This window comes from Mytilus californianus, unplaced genomic scaffold (genome assembly GCF_021869535.1).
Source record: "Mytilus californianus isolate M0D057914Y unplaced genomic scaffold, xbMytCali1.0.p SCAF_6, whole genome shotgun sequence".
Classification (NCBI taxonomy): domain Eukaryota; kingdom Metazoa; phylum Mollusca; class Bivalvia; order Mytilida; family Mytilidae; genus Mytilus; species Mytilus californianus.
The window spans coordinates 88863158-88881571 of NW_026262712.1; the positions used below are offsets into that span (position 1 = coordinate 88863158).

The 18414-nt window shown below is 32.1% G+C and overlaps 1 protein-coding gene and 1 long non-coding RNA gene across 6 annotated transcripts in view; one reads left to right on the forward strand and one right to left on the reverse strand.

The window, feature by feature from the left end:
• LOC127705991 (myelin regulatory factor-like) overlaps positions 1 to 18414 on the reverse strand; it is a 120001-nt gene that overhangs the window by 19721 nt on the left and 81866 nt on the right. For 4 of the 5 annotated variants that reach the window (XM_052210381.1, XM_052210383.1, XM_052210384.1 and 1 more), the window contains 12 exons: positions 17960 to 18007; positions 16376 to 16485; positions 15532 to 15691; positions 14634 to 14829; positions 13970 to 14046; positions 11957 to 12170; positions 11286 to 11486; positions 10221 to 10445; positions 8690 to 8868; positions 7384 to 7557; positions 4749 to 4844; positions 3496 to 3605 (listed from right to left, as the gene is read on the reverse strand). In XM_052210381.1, coding sequence (XP_052066341.1) covers positions 3496 to 3605; positions 4749 to 4844; positions 7384 to 7557; positions 8690 to 8868; positions 10221 to 10445; positions 11286 to 11486; positions 11957 to 12170; positions 13970 to 14046; positions 14634 to 14829; positions 15532 to 15691; positions 16376 to 16485; positions 17960 to 18007 — 1790 coding nt within the window. The remainder of the gene's footprint in view (positions 1 to 3495; positions 3606 to 4748; positions 4845 to 7383; positions 7558 to 8689; positions 8869 to 10220; positions 10446 to 11285; positions 11487 to 11956; positions 12171 to 13969; positions 14047 to 14633; positions 14830 to 15531; positions 15692 to 16375; positions 16486 to 17959; positions 18008 to 18414) is intronic. The other variant, XM_052210382.1, reaches the window with a different exon arrangement.
• LOC127705992 (uncharacterized) overlaps positions 1 to 18414 on the forward strand; it is a 116419-nt gene that overhangs the window by 7807 nt on the left and 90198 nt on the right. The window lies entirely within an intron of this gene.

An 18414-nucleotide genomic window follows, 5' to 3' on the forward strand; every position in this document is an offset into this window, starting at 1 on the left:
TTTTACAAAAATCTCAATATCTCTAAAATAAAATTTTGAATCAAAACCAAAAAGTATAAAGATCTTTAGATTAATATAACTAAGAAGTGTGTAAAATTTTAAGCAACAATCATAAATCGTATTTGAGATACGGCGCGACATGTGAAAACCCCACTTAAAAAACTAGAGGCTCTCAAGAGCCTGTGTCGCTCACCTGATTCTACTTTGGTTTTGGAAATAATGTTAAAATAGATTAAAATCATAACAGATGCCCTAATAATGAGTGAGGCCAAATTTGGTTTAGTATTGGCCCTGTAATTTAATAAAAAAACGTGGTGGCCATCTTGAACAGTAAATCAGCAACAAAGGGCATTTAACGCGTGATATGATTATATGAAAAGGTCATGTTTTAATAAAGATATTAATCAAACATTGTCTTTATTCATTGAATCAATGGTTATATATATACAAGTACAACATGATTAGCCCAGATAAAACTCTATCTGTCTACTTTTTATGATGAAAAAACTTGTCAACCACCTTGTCACACAAGTTTTCAAGGCATTGCTTGTCACAGTTTAGCTTTATATGCAGAATGTTTTGCAGGGTTTCCTGCTTCATTCTGTTTCTATGGTCATACAAGTTATACCTGGGAAAGACCCTTTCTGTCTCTGCTGTGCTTAATGGCGATACAGCAGCTGTGCTCAGTAAATGAACAATGTTAGGATATAGTGAACAGTGAAAATTTGAATTAAAAATAAAGAATACAGAAAAGATGACCAAGGCACCCTACCCACCCTGCTACAAACACCCTCTTTAACTTTTCCCATAATTCAAAAGACCTAAACATATAAATTATAAAGCCAGAAGTATGAAGACATATCTTAGAATATCTTAAGTAGGTAACTCAATGGTAGGAAAAAATAAAAATGAGTTATCTTTCTTTATTCGGGTGTGCTCCTTCTTTGGAGGATTATACACAGTACATAGAAGAAGTAAATACGATTAACAATGGCGGGCCGGTTTTGTTATTTTCGTAACAAAAGTGAGGGCAGGACGTCTGAATTTGCTAAAAAAAATTACGGAAAACAAGTGAAACGATGTTTTTAACAAGTTGATTATGGTTTTCGACTTTCTGTCAATTACGTTTTCTCCATGAAACTACGGTAAACATTGCAAATTGTGTAGTCGTATAAACATTTCTTCATGCCGACTGACGGATATCGAATTTCTATTTGAATGAATTAATGTTGGTGATCATTTATGACCCATCCGATAAACGGATTATCTGTAACAACAGATTATGACACCTGTTGTAACCGTTGATTAGCTTGGGGTCGTAAATAAAATCATAAACTTGCCGCAAGGTAAAATTTCATAATGGCGGATCATAACATTTATAAAGAACAAAATAAAATACAATCGATCTTCAAAAAGGCAGGGCGCCCTGGAAACTGCAAAAAAGGCACAGGGTGGCACTTGGGAAAGGGCGGGCGGACCGCCCTGTGAAAACGGCCTAGCTGGAACACTGACTTCATCAGCACCTCATAAGAAACATTTATGCCATGTTTGGTTTCATTCCATTCAGTGCACCTCTAGAAGAAGCATTAGTATGTATTTCCAATAGGGTCTTATGTTAAAGGAAGTCCCCCATCTGGCGGCCATCTTGGATGATGGATCAGCTTCAAAGTAACAACACTTGGTCAGCACCTCAAAAGGAACATTCATGCCATGTTTGGTTTCATTCCATTCAGTGGTTCTTTAAAAGAAGACATTTGTATGTATTTCCCATAGGGTCCTTTGTTAAACTAAGTCCACCCGCTGGCGGCCATCTTGGATGATGGATCGGCTTCAAAGTAACAACACTTGGTCAGCACCTCATAATTAACATTCATGCCATGTTTGGTTTCATTCCATTCAGTGGTTCTCTAAAAGAAGACATTTGTAAATATTTCCCATAGGGTCCTATGTTAAACTAAGTCCCCCGCAGGCGGCCATCTTGGATTATGGATCGGCTTCAAAGTAACAACACTTGGTCAGTACCTCATAAGGAGCATTCATGCCATGTTTGGTTTCATTCCATTCAGTGGTTCTTTAAAAGAAGACATTTGTATGTATTTCCCATAGGGTCTTATGTTAAATTAAGTCCCCTGCTGGTGGCCATCTTGGATGATGGATCAGCTTCAAAGTAACAACACTTGGTCAACACCTCATAAGGAACATTCATGCCATGTTTGGTTTATTCCATTTAGTGGTTCTCTAAAAGAAGACAATTGTATGTATTTCCCATAGGGTCCTATGTTACGCTGGCAGCCATCTTGAATGATGGATCATCTTCAAAGTAACAACACTTGGTCAACACCTCATAAGGAACATTCATGCCATGTTTGGTAACATTCCAATTAGTGGTTCTCTAGGAGAAGTTCAAAATGTAAAAAGAAAACGACGATGACGACGACGACGGACGCCAAGTGATGAGAAAAGCTCACTTGGCCCTTCGGGCCAGGTGAGCTAAAAAAATCAATATCTCTAAAATAAAATTTTGAATCAAAACCAAAAAGTATACAGATCTTTAGATTAATATAACTAAGAAGTGTGTAAAATTTTAAGCAATAATCATTAATCGTTTTTGAGATACGGCGTGACATGTGAAAAACCCCTTCCCCTTTTTTTTACAAAATACTCAATAACTCAAAAATAAAATTTTGAATCATCACCAAAAAGTATACAGATCTTAAGATTAATATAAATAAGAAGTGTGTAAAGTTTTAAGCAATAATCATAAATTGTTTTTGAGATACGGCGCGACATGTGAAAAAAAACACACACCTGTTTTAGTTACTAAGTCCCTTAACTCAAAAAGTTTCAATCTTATTTTCACCAAAAAATATACAGATTGTTTGACCATCATAAGAAACAACTATTTCAAGTTTCATGACATTTGGATAAGTCGTTCTCAAGTTACAGTGCGACATGTTTATGCCGGACAGACAGACGGACAGACGACATTTGTATACCATAATACGTCCCGACAAAATTTTGACGGGCGTATAAAAAACAACTTTTCAAACATAGCTGTTAAAGTCAATCAGATACAGTAAAATTTTACTATCCCTGTATCAGTTACTTTTATATGGTCATTAAATATGACACACTATCAAATTTCAAATAGAATTCACAAATTTCAAATAGAATTAAAAAAATTCCCAACAGAACTCACAAATTCCAAATAGGACTCACAAATTACCAATAGAACTCACAAATTCCAAATAGAACTCACACATTCCTTTTTACTTACTGTGAATTCATTATCATTTCTGGATTTATTATCATTTGTGGAGTAATGGATTTCTTAGGTAAAAGGTGAACAACAAACAAAAGTGTTCAACAGCAAAAAATTTCATATAGAATTGTTTACTGAATTGGTAAAAACAACTATTAATCAAGTATCCAGGAAAATAAAATTTTTCCTCAATTCCCAAAATAAATGAATTGACAGTATCAGATGTTACTTACTTGTTGTGGTTGTAGTTTTTATTGATGTTAGATTTAGATGCAGTATATGTTGTGTGATAGGTGATGACGTTGTTGTAGATCGTGCATGCTTGGTTCCTCCAGCATGTAACCTGAAACATGTGTGTAAAATTACACTCCTTATAAATACAAGTCAGAGTAGAACCCACAATCAATTCCTTCTATTTGTATACTTTTTTATACTTCATCTTTTAATAATTATTTCAGTTTCATCTTTTATGATCACATTTTTTTGTAAAATTTTGCATACAACCTTGGCTTGTTGAACTATAACTGAAAATCAAAAAAATAATGCATTTATCTCTTTTATTATCTGAAGTATTACTTATTGAATTCTTTTAAAATAGGTGAACATTTGTATAGAGAGCACATGAAATCGGTGAAAAACCTTCTTAAATTTGTCTTAAAATCATCAAATCTTTCATTTCTAATACATAGATTTTTCTTGAAAAAATATATGTTGTTGATACATAAATTTCCATTTTAATGATATAAATAATCATATGGTCACAGACTTCCTTTTTTGTCTAATAATCAATCTGTTACCTACTTGGTAATGAAAAACGTCAAAATTCAACGTTTATCGGCCCTCCAATGTGATGATGTTACGATTATTTCGACGTTTTGTGGCATTTTTCCGCATATAACACCACTTTGAATGATGTATACCGTAAAAACGAAGTCGGTGACCTTATCATTATTTTACATTAAGCAATCATATACTTTGGTGATAATTTTAATACAAAAGGTATGGGATACTGTAGTGTAGAAAGCCCCTTCATGTTTTATCAGTTTTTCATTTTTCTAACATATATTTTGTCATAATTGTCTTTATGTAATTAATACTATTCCATTGTTTTTTTCAATAATACATACTGTTTAAACTAAAGAGAAATTAATGTGAATGTGATATCGTATGTAATTTTGTCCTCCATACTTTTACCTTAGTTCTATATATGAGTTGCGTCTAATAGAAATCGACCTTATAGAAGTGCACATAAACATGTATATGTATAAGACTTTGATTTTGGAACATTCAAATACGAAATAAAAGATTGATTTTGGTCTGTTTTGAAGGGTTCTTATATTAACTCAGTTTTCAAACATTTGCAGACTTTGCATAGAGATTTTTTCTACCAAAATAGGTTCACAGATGTATTGTTTTCATTTGCAATTTTGCCTAAGGTTTATTTCTATCCAATGCAGCTCATATATAAACAGTGTTAAAGACCTACTGTGACTTAGCATCATTGACAGAAGGTGAACTACTAGTTGTATCTTGTGAATCTTTATGTCTCTCCAATATATATAATACAGTTATTGCTACAAGACTGAAATGTAAAGTTCATAGCTCAATAATATGTGTTTTATACAGAAAACATAATTAATTATACATAAAACTGCCACCATAACATATTATTTAAATAAATGTGGATAGTGTCCACATGAGGACACAGATGATGCCCCCGCTTGCATATCATATAGTTATAAAGGGACATAACTGAAGAACGGTAAAAGTGACGCTACCCAAATTTGAACTTGATCTGAGTTTTGTGGTAATAAGCATTGTGTGTAAGTCTCATAACATTTGGTTGAGGCTAACTTAAGTAGAGAACAGAAACTAAAAATTCAGCAATTTTTCTATTTGTAAACACACATAACTCTAGAACGGTTGTGTATTAGTTTTATAACATTTGGTTGAGACAAACTAAATTTTTATGTTTATAAAGGGACATAACTCAAGAATGGTAAAAGTGTCGCCACCAAATTTCATACTTAATCTGTATTATGTAGTAATAAGCATTGTGTATAAGTTTCATAACATTAGGTTGAGGCAAACTAAAGTTAGAAAACGGAAACAAAAAATTTGTACTTGACCTTAGTTTTGTGGTAATGAATATTGTGTATAGGTTTCATAATGTTTGGTTGGGGCAAACTTAAGTTACAGAATGGAAACTTAAAATTTTGCAATCTTTCGATTTATAAAGGGGCATAACTCAATAATGGTTAAAGTGACACTACCCAAATTCAACTTGATCTGTGTTTTATCAGTGGAAGTCAAAATTAAACATTGCATTGTATAAAGCATTGATTGTAGTTGATTCAACTATAATCATGGACAAAGGAAGATAACTCCAATTTAAAAAATTACTTGATATTTAGAAGAAAATAAAAATTTTGTAATTTTTCCATTTATAAAGAGGCATAACTCTAGAACGGTTAAAGTGACACCACCAAAATTCAAACTTGATCTGTGTTTTGTGGTAATAAGCATTGTGTATAAGTTTCATAACATTTGGTTGAGGCAAACTCAAGTTAGAGAACGGAAACCAATTTTGGGATGTACGTACGGACAATGGTAAAACTTAATGCCCCCACCGCTACGGCGGGGGCATAAAAATAAATCCACTGCAAATACTTTCAAGTTCCTTTTTCTGAAAGAGTTACACCAGTTGACCTGAGGTCAAGTGTAAAGAACATGGTTAGACAATCGACTCTTACTGTGTCATAATAGCATTGTGACGTTAAAAATGTATGGGAAAATGTACAAATTTATGTGAAGTGGTCTATTAAAAAAGATCTGCAATTCATACAAACTTGCATTAATTGTCATGTAAGAATATCAGGTTAAAGTTACTAAAGTGAATTTTGCTTTTTTGGGTGGTGACTAATCTCAAAATTTGTCTATCTGTAAGATCTCAGTACTGCATCTATGTAAATGTGCATGCATTCATATGAAATACAAGTAGACCGGAAGATTCTCTCTGAAGCAGGATATCTTACATGCACATACATGAAATCAAGGAGATATCTCACAAATCATAAACTGTTAACACAGAGATATGTCTCACCTATTTGTTATTTTGATAATGCAAATGTTGAAATTAAAATAGCAATACTTTAACATGTAAGTTATGCAAATATTCAAAGTCAATGAACCATGACTGAAGGTACAGGGCTAAACAATCTCCATGGAAATGAGATGTGCCAATGCTAATACAACTGCAAACCAAATACCATTGACTTTTCATAAGACTTTCCCTTAGCTTTAAACAAACCTAAACACAAACATAAACTTGTAAACTACGTAGAAGTTTCAAAGTCAATGAACCATAATTAGGGGGTAGGCTTATATAATCTCCATGGAAATGAAACTTGCAAATGCCAATACATTTGCATACCGAATACCATTGACTTAACATTAGTGGTTTATCTTAAGCTGACCTAATCACAAACTTATACATGTAAACTAAGCAAAAGTTTCAAAGTCAATAGACCATGACTGAGGGGTAAGGACTAAATATTTTCCATGGAAATGAGATGTGCTAATGCTTATACAACTGCATACCAATTATCATTGACCTACCACTAACGGTTCCCCTTAAACTGACCTAATCACAAACTAATACATGAAAACTAAGCAAAAGTTTCAAAGTCAATAGACCATGAATGAGGGGGCGGGGCCAAATAATCTCCATGGAAATGAGATATGCCAATGCTTATACAACTGCATACCAAATATCATTGACCTACCACTAGTGGTTTCCCATAAACTGACCTTATCACAAACTAATACATGTAAACTAAGCAAAGTTTCAAAGTCAATAGACCTTGACTGAGGGGGCGGGGCCAAATAATCTCCATGGTAATGAGATGTGCCAATGCTAATACAACTGCATACCAAATATCATTGACCTACCACTAGTGGTTCACCATGAACTAGACCTAATCACAAACTGATACATTGTTGACGCCGCCGCCACTGCCGCCGTCGTCACAGAAGCCGGGAAACATCATACCTATGTCTCGCTTTTTGACTTCGTCAAGGCGAGACAAAAATGAAATCACAGTATTATAAATATAACTTACCAGAAAGCCATGATGAGTATTAAGGTGATAATTATAATTTGTATAAAGCGATTGCTGCACCATCCGTTGTCTGTAGGAGGTGATGTCTTTCTGCTGCTGTGATGATTGTGAGATGAACGATGACCATATTTGTGACTTGGTGATGATGATGATGATTTCTTTGGTGGTGTACTACTGCAAACAAAATAAAATAAACAATTGCAAGTAATTTCTAACTCAAATGGAATCTTAAATGTATTTTTGTCTGTTGGAATTAGTATGGCATAAAACTGATTTGTTTTTTTCTGTTTGAAACTATATCTTTTGCAGGTAAACATGTGTGGTGTTACATGTAATATCTTATAGAAGTCTGTTTGAAGTTGTATAAATGTTTTTGTTAGCATTTAGCTATTGAAATCACTTGTTTTGTTTTTTCTTATGGTTATTGTTTTGTAGTGTCTAGATCACCATTGTGTGAACTGAGTGTGAAATTTTGTCTCAGTGTCCAGAGTTTTTTCAAATCCTTTGTTTTGAGTTTCCTGAAAAAGGGTAATCCATCTCATTTGGCAATGAGTGAAAATCTGTAATAAATCTACCACTTACTGTTAAAATGTCAATTTGGGGCTAAATTTGTATCAATTCCCACTTGGCAATGAGCTTAAATCCATAGCTATATACTATTGATCACCAAAAAAGTTTAATTTTCAGCAATTAAAAAAAAAAAGAATCACACATTGTCTTGATAACCATACCACCACTTGTAATTCAAAAGTATTGGAAAACAGGAAGTAGGTGTCTGACAGATCAAAACACACACATGTGTTGCAACTCATCACTGTTAAGCTGCTCACCAAATATGAAGTCATTCTATTTTAATAGGAGTTGTGACGAAAATATTTTTGTTCATTCAACATACTGAAAAATTCGAAATATTAGTAAAAGGGAAGTAGGCTTCTGACAGATTCCTATAAATTGCATACACATTACAACTTAAAACTGTCATACTGCTGTCCAAAAAGTGTGATGAAAACATTTGTTGGATGCACGGACGGACATGTTGATTGCAATGTAGCCCCACTCCTGGAGAAGGGTTATAATATGATAAATTCTTATGGGTTGGCATCCATAACTGTTACAGCTTATCTATCTGCATATTTCAGCAGTCAGGTAACAAGTTGACTACCATGTGCAATCCAAAATAAAATATTATACAGTTTATACAACATCAAATATTTCTGTAGCAATATATACGTGAATTATGAAATATTATATTATGATATAATACCTTGACAGATAATGTAATAATATATTTATAATTGTGACTTACCTAACAGTGCTAGCACTACATGATGACTTAGAACTGACCGTTGATTTTAAACTATCGTAACGTTTTAATTTTGATAATTTTTTGTTCATTTTTTCAAGTTCATCAATTCTCACTTCTAAATTGTCTGTTAATTTACACAATTCTTTAACTGCACCAACATTCTCCATGAAAATACGATCCTGAATAAAGCAAGTAAAAGTTAATGATTTTAAATGGAAAGATTTTTACAGTAGGAATTTCTGTTTAAATCATCATTTAAGATTGATGCAATACAATGCACTACACTTATGCGTCTCCTTTCTGAATAGTTATTAAAAGAAATGTGTTTGACTATTTTAAAAGTCAAAATGTAAGTAAAAAATGAAACAAAATAAAAACCAAGTACAAATACAGTTACAGTTGGTGAATGGGACAATGTTACAGGTAGTAACGGAAGTAAATTTTTTATATGTGATTCATTCATTTATCAACTATTTATCTTAATAACTCTCCTTAATGATAAGATTAATATAATGCATGTGACCTTCTTCAGACCATTTACTATAATAGTTTTGTACTTGACGCACCTTTCAAAAGATACCATTATGATAGTATAGTAATATTGTCAACATGTTAGACTTTGTTATCTTGACTAGCATATATTTTTAGCTCTTAAGCAATACAGTTGTACTAATCAATAAAGACAAACAATGTTGTCAAATGTTAGTGATTGACTGGCCATACATTTTCCATTGATGTACCTTTCAGGTACTAAATTTGTGTATTCTATACAAAACAGGAAAAAAATAAAGGAGTAACTAGAATTGTTTTAATCAACACATGAAGTTCTACGGGATTTAATGCTTTAGAAATATCTCTATGTATGTATGACAAAAACATTAAAAAATTTAATTATTGTAAATTCAGAAATTATTGCAAGGTTTTTATTATTGCGAATAATGCGACTTGTTGAGAATCATAATAATAACTCGCATTCCGATATCTGTACAGTAAAGTCTTTTAAAATCAATGGAAATGAAATTGATTAAGACATATTTTCTAAACTTATCTCATATGATTTTAAAATTCAAGGTTCATATAAAGAGTGGTGCTAAAAAGTTCAAGGGTGGAGGAGCACAACAGTGCAAATAGCCCATGGTGATCCCTGTCTACTTTATCAAAATATTGAAAAAAAAAAGAAGTGGCTGCAAGGAAGATCCTAGATAGCATCCTTAGTAAAACTTATTTTCTGGCGTAATACGTCCTTTTTACAGAGGATAAGGAATATGACATGAAAGTTTTCAGTTTAACCGAATCTGTCATTGGATGAGCAGAATGAAGGACTGGCAGATAACATGAATATATCTAAAACCCAGTCTATGAGATGGACAATTATTAACTTTTCTATATATGTTAAAACAAATTTTGAACAAAATTGATCTTAAACAAGTATAGCTTTGTAAAATCTTAGAATAAGATTCCAGCACATTCGAAACCACAACATCTTTGATTTCATTCTGGCATTTCTCTACATTGTGAATGCCAAACTCACCTTATTTACAACTAACAAGTTATCAACCTGTTTCCCAGAATTCAGTGCAACATCCCCTGTTTCCATGACAGCATCAGGAAGTACATTTTGCACTTCCTGTGCCAATACACCAGTATCATGGCGCTGATGTTCAGGCATTCCTACAGTGTCAGCAAAATCCTCTTTATATTTATATTTGTATATATTCAGTTGAGCAACATTCTTCAGTTGATCCTTTGAATTTACCTTCAAAGAGAGATAACTCAAATTAGTTTTACCAATTAAACAAGAATGTGTCCATAGTACATAGATGCCCCACTCGCACTATCATTTTCTATGTTCAGTGGACCGTGAAATTGGGGTCAAAACTCTAATTTGGCATTAAAATTAGAAAGATCTTATCATAGGGAACATGTGTACTAAGTTTCAAGTTGATTGGACTTCAATTTCATCAAAAACTACCTTGACCAAAAACTTTAACCTGAAGCGGGACAGACGGACGGACAGACGAATGGACGGACGAACAAACGGACGCACAGACCAGAAAACATAATGCCCCTTCTACTATCTTAGGTGGGGCATAAAAATCATGTGGATGATGACTTTAACTGAACATTCCAAATCTCACTTTTGTAAAAAAAAAATCAGCTGGATATAATGTTAGTTTGCAGTTTTTTCTTTTCCAAATAATTTTTTTTTTTACTTTCTTAGTTTTGAAATTCTGAACAAATTTATGTTAGACATTACACAAAATCTTCTGTAATCATGCTGCACTGTTCAAGAGGTGGCTGCCTGAAACACAATCAAAAGCCTCCAATACAAGAGTTCAGAAAGGCATGAACTAGCATGCTTACAGTAACTGTTAGTACCCCTGTCAGAAATGGCACCATTTAAGACTTTTTGAGCTGAAGCTGAGCACCTGTTGTCTGCTACCCAGTTATCTCACAGCTAATTGCCACTTCCTAAATCGACCCCAACTGCATGTACTCCCTTTACTATATTTATTGAAATTTTCTTTAAAAATTATATTCAGTAATATTTCAAAACTTAAAATGGAAACCTCACTTGAATAAATTATAATATTACCTCTCTAATATCATCCTTAACCCTTTTATCTGAGGGTTGGAGTAAATGACCAGTCAATCTCATGTTACCATGGACTGTCAGTGCCTCTTCAGGATGGTCCGTGTTAACACCTACCCTACCCACATGGTATACTCCATCTGGAGTCTGAGCTTTCTGCCACATCACATCTACATCACTGTCAAACTGACCAGGATTTGATGCCTGAAAAATTATCATAACAAACATATGGTCAGAAATAAAATACTGTAAATTTATTCTAATTCATTAAAGAAATTATTTAGCCTGTATTTAATTATAGATTTTACTGAGAGATAAATCATATTTTCTTAAAATTTCTATACAGCAATGGTTAAATTTAAAATAATTAAGCCAATTTAAGGTAAAATTGTTGATAAACCACAAGATGTCATGAAATATTTAAATTTCATGATTTAGAATTAACAAGCAAGGCAGCCTTCACAAGAGAGATTTTAGGTCTAAAAGCATCATACATCAAATTTATATAATTTCTTATTTTATGTAATCATGCTGCAACAGAGACATATATACATGTCTCTGGCTGCAATAAACAAACTATTCACAATTGACTACTATAATGGCTATTGTAAAATTATTCGTACACACTTGAATACCTACATTCATCCACACTAAGCAAAAAAATCTCTGATCACCTTGAAACTCACCCTGACAATCAAACGCTCAGATGATTGTGCTGCCACCATATAATCATTGTCACCACAGTGTGCATGTAATGCCACAACTAACATAAAGTATCTCTGATCTGGATTAGGTCTCCCTTTCTTTCTCATATTGTTAGAAGTTGTCTCACTAAAGTGAAGACGACCAACTGTCATTTTATTTGTTTGATTTGGTATAATATCCACTCTGAAATATTAACAAAAAATATCAGTAATCTTTAGTAATCACATAAATTGGTTATGATTATTTGAACTATTAAATCTGTTTTATATCTATCCAGAATGAATAACTAACAATGAATGTTTTATTTGATAACGAATTTACACTTTGTTTGGCCATATTCCGTATTTGAATGAATTTGATTTGTCACACTGTCTGAGGAGATGGTGGGCAAAAAAAATACCAAAAATCATTAATATCCTTCTAGGTTGCACTTCTGTGAATACAGATAATGTGATTTCCCATAGGAACTCCTTGTACAGCTAAAACTGTGCCACTTTTACTATGAAGTTTTGTAGAATATCCTAGAATGGAAAGTTCATATGTACTATTTATTCAAGTTCAAAACATAGGACTGTGTGGCATATTTTCAACATTTATATGGCTCACACTACTACGAGTTTAAACTTATACTTAATTCTGTACTACCCCTTCTTTCACTTTCCGTCTTCCTCAGAATTCAATTTGGCCGCTATCCATGCATACTTATACTGGTAAAATTCCCAAGTTGTGTCTCTATGAGATGAAACATAGAGATCATATCTGGGAACCAGTAGGTAAACAAAACAAATTATCTATGAATATTAAATATCTCCCCAAAAGAGGCGTGGTTTATGAAACAGCTGTATTTACAAAGTGGAACCTCTAGGCTTTCAAACATTCTGAACCAGACATGACCACAACTTCCTGTACACCTAATATCTATCAAAATCATACCACTTCTCACTATTTTAATACAATTATAATACAAACACTTCTATCAAAAGAAATGCAGCATTGTATCTAATGATTTCATAAAGAAATAAATTCTCAACACTGATGTCAGATGTCAGAGGTTTTGCCTTATGATGTCAATGTTTAATAATAAAATCTATGTTTTTTTTCTGTAATAGTGGATAAGAGGGAAAAAGAACAAACAAATGAGTACAAGATGAATTGAAATTAGTCAATTATTCAAAACTTGTATTTTTGTGCTAGACATTAATGTATAATACATGAATATGTTTTTACATTTAAAAAAATCAAATCCTGGTACACTAAAAGTATCTTTATTTTTTCTGATTTATGTATTTCAGAATTCAAATTTTTTTATCATAGATTTTTAGTTCTTATAGGTGATATTGTTGTGATAAAATTCAATGTTTTATTTAAATATTTCTTTTTAAGGAGGGAGTAGGTGCTCCATTTGTTGACATTGTGAAATATGAACGAACGGATATTTTGTTAACATATAACTCTTTTAGTTTACACACTACGTGTATATATAGTACATGTATAGTACATGTTCTGTCACGAAAAAAAAAACTCCTTTTCATTTCACCATTATATAACATATGTCATGCACCTTGGCAATTACAAGAAGTTTCCATCAATTGTACTTGTGGTTGGTACATGTAAGTACAGCCTGGTAGGTATTACAAATATACATAAATTGATGATATAAGATCTTGCACCAAAGTTGTCAGGACTTTTGAATTACAGTATAAATCACCTTCATGTGAAGCAATTGTCTTGCAACTGGTCAATCTATCAAAAGCTATTTATAGACATGTCAATTACTGAAAAAAAAGATATTACTAATTTGGAATAGCTTGTTTCATGTAACTTTTAACTGAAATTTACCTGAAATTTTACCCTAAAAAACTTTTAACACCTGACATATCTCAAAATTGCTGCCAATGAATGATTCTATTTTGATGTGAAACCTGACCTACAGGAATGGTTTTTCATCTGTTTGAATGTCAATCTTTGTAAAGTCAACTTACCTAACAGGATGGAAAGGCTTTTTACTTCTGTCTGATTGTGACTGTTCTATTTTGATTGTTTGTGAAGGTGACTCCGACTGAAAAAGTAAACATATAAATAAATAAAAAGGAAAACTGCTATTAAGATTCTGAAGTTGCTAAAAATATTCTTTTTAATGGTAAATTCAACATGGAAATCTAACTAGAGTTGTGACAATTTTTCTAAAGTATATTAAAACTATTCATGAAACAATGCAATCACATGATTTTTTGCAGGAACAATTTTTGTTGCTTATCTGCTTATTTCTTAATAAAATGACACAGAGATATGTCTTGCCTATGCTACATATAAACATTTGAATAGTTTCATAGTCAATGGACCATGACTGAGGGGTAAGGTCAAATAATCTACATGGAAATGAGATGTGCCAATGGTAATACAATTGCCTACAAAATAGCTTTGACTTACCATTAGTGGTTCATCTTAAAATGAATTTATCACAAACTTTAATAATTGTTGACTCTGTCGATGCTGATACCAAACCAGAATGCAGAAGTTTCACCTTTGCGACTTTGTCAAAAGACAAAAATTTACTGAAAGTCTTCAAATACATTGTGAATCATAAGTTTTACTTCCTGGTCTATGCAAAATCTGTACAGTTCATATTTTTGTTTTGTGACTTACCTTTACACCATAGAAATGTAAATGAAAAGCATCAATTTTCTTGACACCTTCTGGTGTTCGGACATATCTAGGGTCCCCAGCAATTGCCATGTGTGCTGTGACCTGGAAATGGTTCTTTTTCTGACACACGAAAGCTTCATCAGGAGTTGAAAAGTTAAATCCTTTGTCAGAATCTATACGGTATTGAGGCGGTGGTCTGTAATAAATAAAAAAGCATATTATTGCCTAATTATTCCAACAACAAAATAAGAAAGTTAATTGATTGCACATTTTTAATATTCATTACATCACTGATTCATAAAAAATACATAACTGAATACTGAAAATCTTTTAGATTTTAAAACAATAAAAAACCAAAATAGATGATCTCACAAATACATTAATCATAATTTGACATAAAATGCTTCAGTTATTTTTTTCATATAAAACGATTATACAATAAAACCGATTTTATTTCTCTTTATCTATCTGTACTTGAACTTTTCAAGTTAAATGAAGAAAAAAAAAATAACATAGGCCATACTAGTTCAATAAAAATAATCTAGGGAACAGCCAAAAAGGGAATGCTTTTTTTGTTCTTTATCCTCATGTATACTCGACTGATGGACTGACAGTGTGGATCTTATAATGTTTTCAATAGCAGCTGATTTATGTAACTCTTTTTTGTTGCTTGTATAGCATATGAGGGCCTCAGGGAAGATTCATGATTAGTTATTGTAATTAACTGTGTTTTACCTCTAAAAAAAAGAATTTATTATTATTATTACATTATCATAAACAGATGAGAAATGTTGTAATAAAAAATATGATAAACCTGTTTATATGATTATAATCATAATTTAAAGTAAATACATAGAATTTAACCTTCAAAATTTTGACATCAATCATTTAAACTTACAGATCTTTTAGATTTGAATCTGTTAATGCGGTCCACTTCTGAACATTGAATGCCTGCCATTTGATCACTTGGTACGATGAGTCCATGAAACCAGAATTACTAGAATCTGGGTCATATTGATAATCTTCTTCACAATCTAGGTATCCACCAAAACCAGAATCTAAATAAAAGTCATGATACTAGTTATTTGGTAGATCTATCTTTTTACATCCTGATCCAGATTGATTTACAAAACTATCTATCAAATAACTTGATACTTATCTATGGTCATACATTAATATTTGAGGCATTCAATTCTGGCAGAACTGTTTGTCGTATTTTTAACATATGTATTTCTTTTCATGTTTTGTGACAGATATTATGAATCAAGTTTTCAAGCACCATTTTTTTCAAATTTGCAGATATTAATACCACTCGTTACACATTTTTAGGTATACTAGCAAATTGGTACACTACAAAAATCAACTCCTTAAGTTTATTTAGATATTTCTTCATAAAAAAGGATGTGAATTTGTTATTGCCATGATTATGAAAGCTATGAAACTTTTCAATAAGGATGAAAAATGGGTCAAAGGTACATATGGTCAAGTTGCAATACTTATGGTTTGTAAATTCAAAGAACATATAAATGGTAACAGTACTAGTATTTCATATGTTTTATACAAACACTCTAGAAAGTTTGAAAGCTCTGGTTTGAAATTTAGAAACAGCGGACTACATAAAACTGGTACAAAATTTCTCTGCCTAACCAAACGTCCATCTACAAGACATTCATCATACAACAATCTAAGCAAGTTCTTCTTGCAACCTTGTTAATAATAGTGAAAACTGTCATCTAACTTACTAGGTTCCTGTTTAATAGGTAACATATCTTGCCGTCCATTCAGTAGTACATTGGTTAAGGTATTGCTAGGTGAATCAGGGTACTTTCTCTTGGTTGGACGTGATGGAATACTGAAAATAAACGTAACTGAATCATAATACATGTTATATCAAAATTAAATAAATGGAGAATGTGTCCATGGGACAAAGATGATGCATATAATGTTATAAAACGGCATAACTTGGAACAGTAAAAGTGACGCCACCCAAATTCGAACTTGATCTGTGTTTTGTGGTAATAAGCATTGTGCATAAGTTTGATAACATTTGGTTGAGGCAAACTAAAGTTACAGAACATAAACCAATTTTGGTATATATGAACGGACGTATGGACAGACAAAGGTAACACTTAATGCCCCCTCTGCTGGCAGTGGGGGCATAACAAGTATGCAAAATGGTGTAACTACAAGTTTGAAGGTTGTATATTTCTATCATAAGGTTTTTGTGTATAGTAACTATAGGGTTAAGCATTTCTGGTGAAAGCAAATCCAAAAAGCACATCCGATTTATAAAATATAGCTATGTTCTTCACAAGTACTTTTGCCAGATTTCTATTGTTTGAAAAAATCTCTGGTGCTTAAAACATGTGATCTTGGAATGACCTTCTTCACTTATTCACATGATCAAATGTTATGAAAGTCAAACATATGAACCATTGGTTGTTTTAGTTATCGGGACTAATACAACAAGCTGCATAAATAAAAAAGTTTTGAGTATTTACCTGAAGAAAAATATCTTCCTTATAATATATTGAGCACGTTTGGTGTTATTCCCCTTTTTCTTCAAAAATCAACATCCTATTACATTAAATTATTTTTATTGCATGTGCATATAGATTAACATTGTGTTTCTGTATACATGTACATGTATAAATTGTTTCGTACCATGCAATGGGTTGTCCGAAACAGATCTTTTGAGGTGAAAATAACATGGAAACTTTACATGAACTTTTTATGTATGTAGTTAAACAAAGGCAATATATCTTGAATAAGGAGAAAACTGTATTGTATTTCAAGCTTGGCTTTCGTAAAACATAGATTTTACTGTTGTAAACAGATATTTGGGACAGTAAAATCAAGTTTTACGAAGACCAAGCTTAAAATACAATACAGTTATCTCCATTATAATGCCACATATTAAAATAAATTCCATTTTAGTAAATATTTTGGCTTAAAAATGCAATAAATGAAAAGCCTGTAAAACTGTTACATTGTATTTGGCATCTAAACAATGTCACATCATAAGTATATCCCAATGTCAAAAATAGACATTTCTGAGTGGTTTTGATATTGACAAAAAGAAGATTTTGAGGCACAAAATGTGACTTTTTGTTTATTCTTTGAGAAATTACATACCAAAAAAAATTCTTATAGTTTTAATCCTTGTATCTACAACCAGATGAGTTTTCTACGATAAATTTAAGAATTCACATCTAAATACTTACCTGTATGATAAACCTGAAAAGAAAAGATTCCTACACAAGAGGTATAAAAAGTAAGAACTGCAGTATGAAAATTCTTGCCCATGTTGCAGCATATGTTCTTACCTGTAAGAAGAAGAGATCATCTGTGAATCTGCTGGTTCATGTCTGAATCTAAAATAAAATGTAGATTTTATTGATGAATTCTTAAGTGTTTAGCAATAGGTTTATGAGCAGATTGTCTCTGATTGGTTAAATGGATGGTCATTTTATTTTTATGTTTGTTCTTGAAGACTTCATAATACAGTGAGATAAGTTACTGTTATTCTTACTTATCAATTTTATTTTTTCAATGAAAATTTATGATTTGCCGTTAATGATTTAAATTGAAATATAAAAAAGTGCAACCATTTGTGTGGTTGGTGTATTCCCTTAATAGTGAAATATAATAAGAGGCATTGCGTGTTCATACCATACTTTACTCTGATCAATACATTCTTATGGTGAGAACTGATGAAACACTTTTGTTAATGGTGTCTTACCTTTGAAGAGGTGAGATCTGATGAAACACTTTTGTTAAT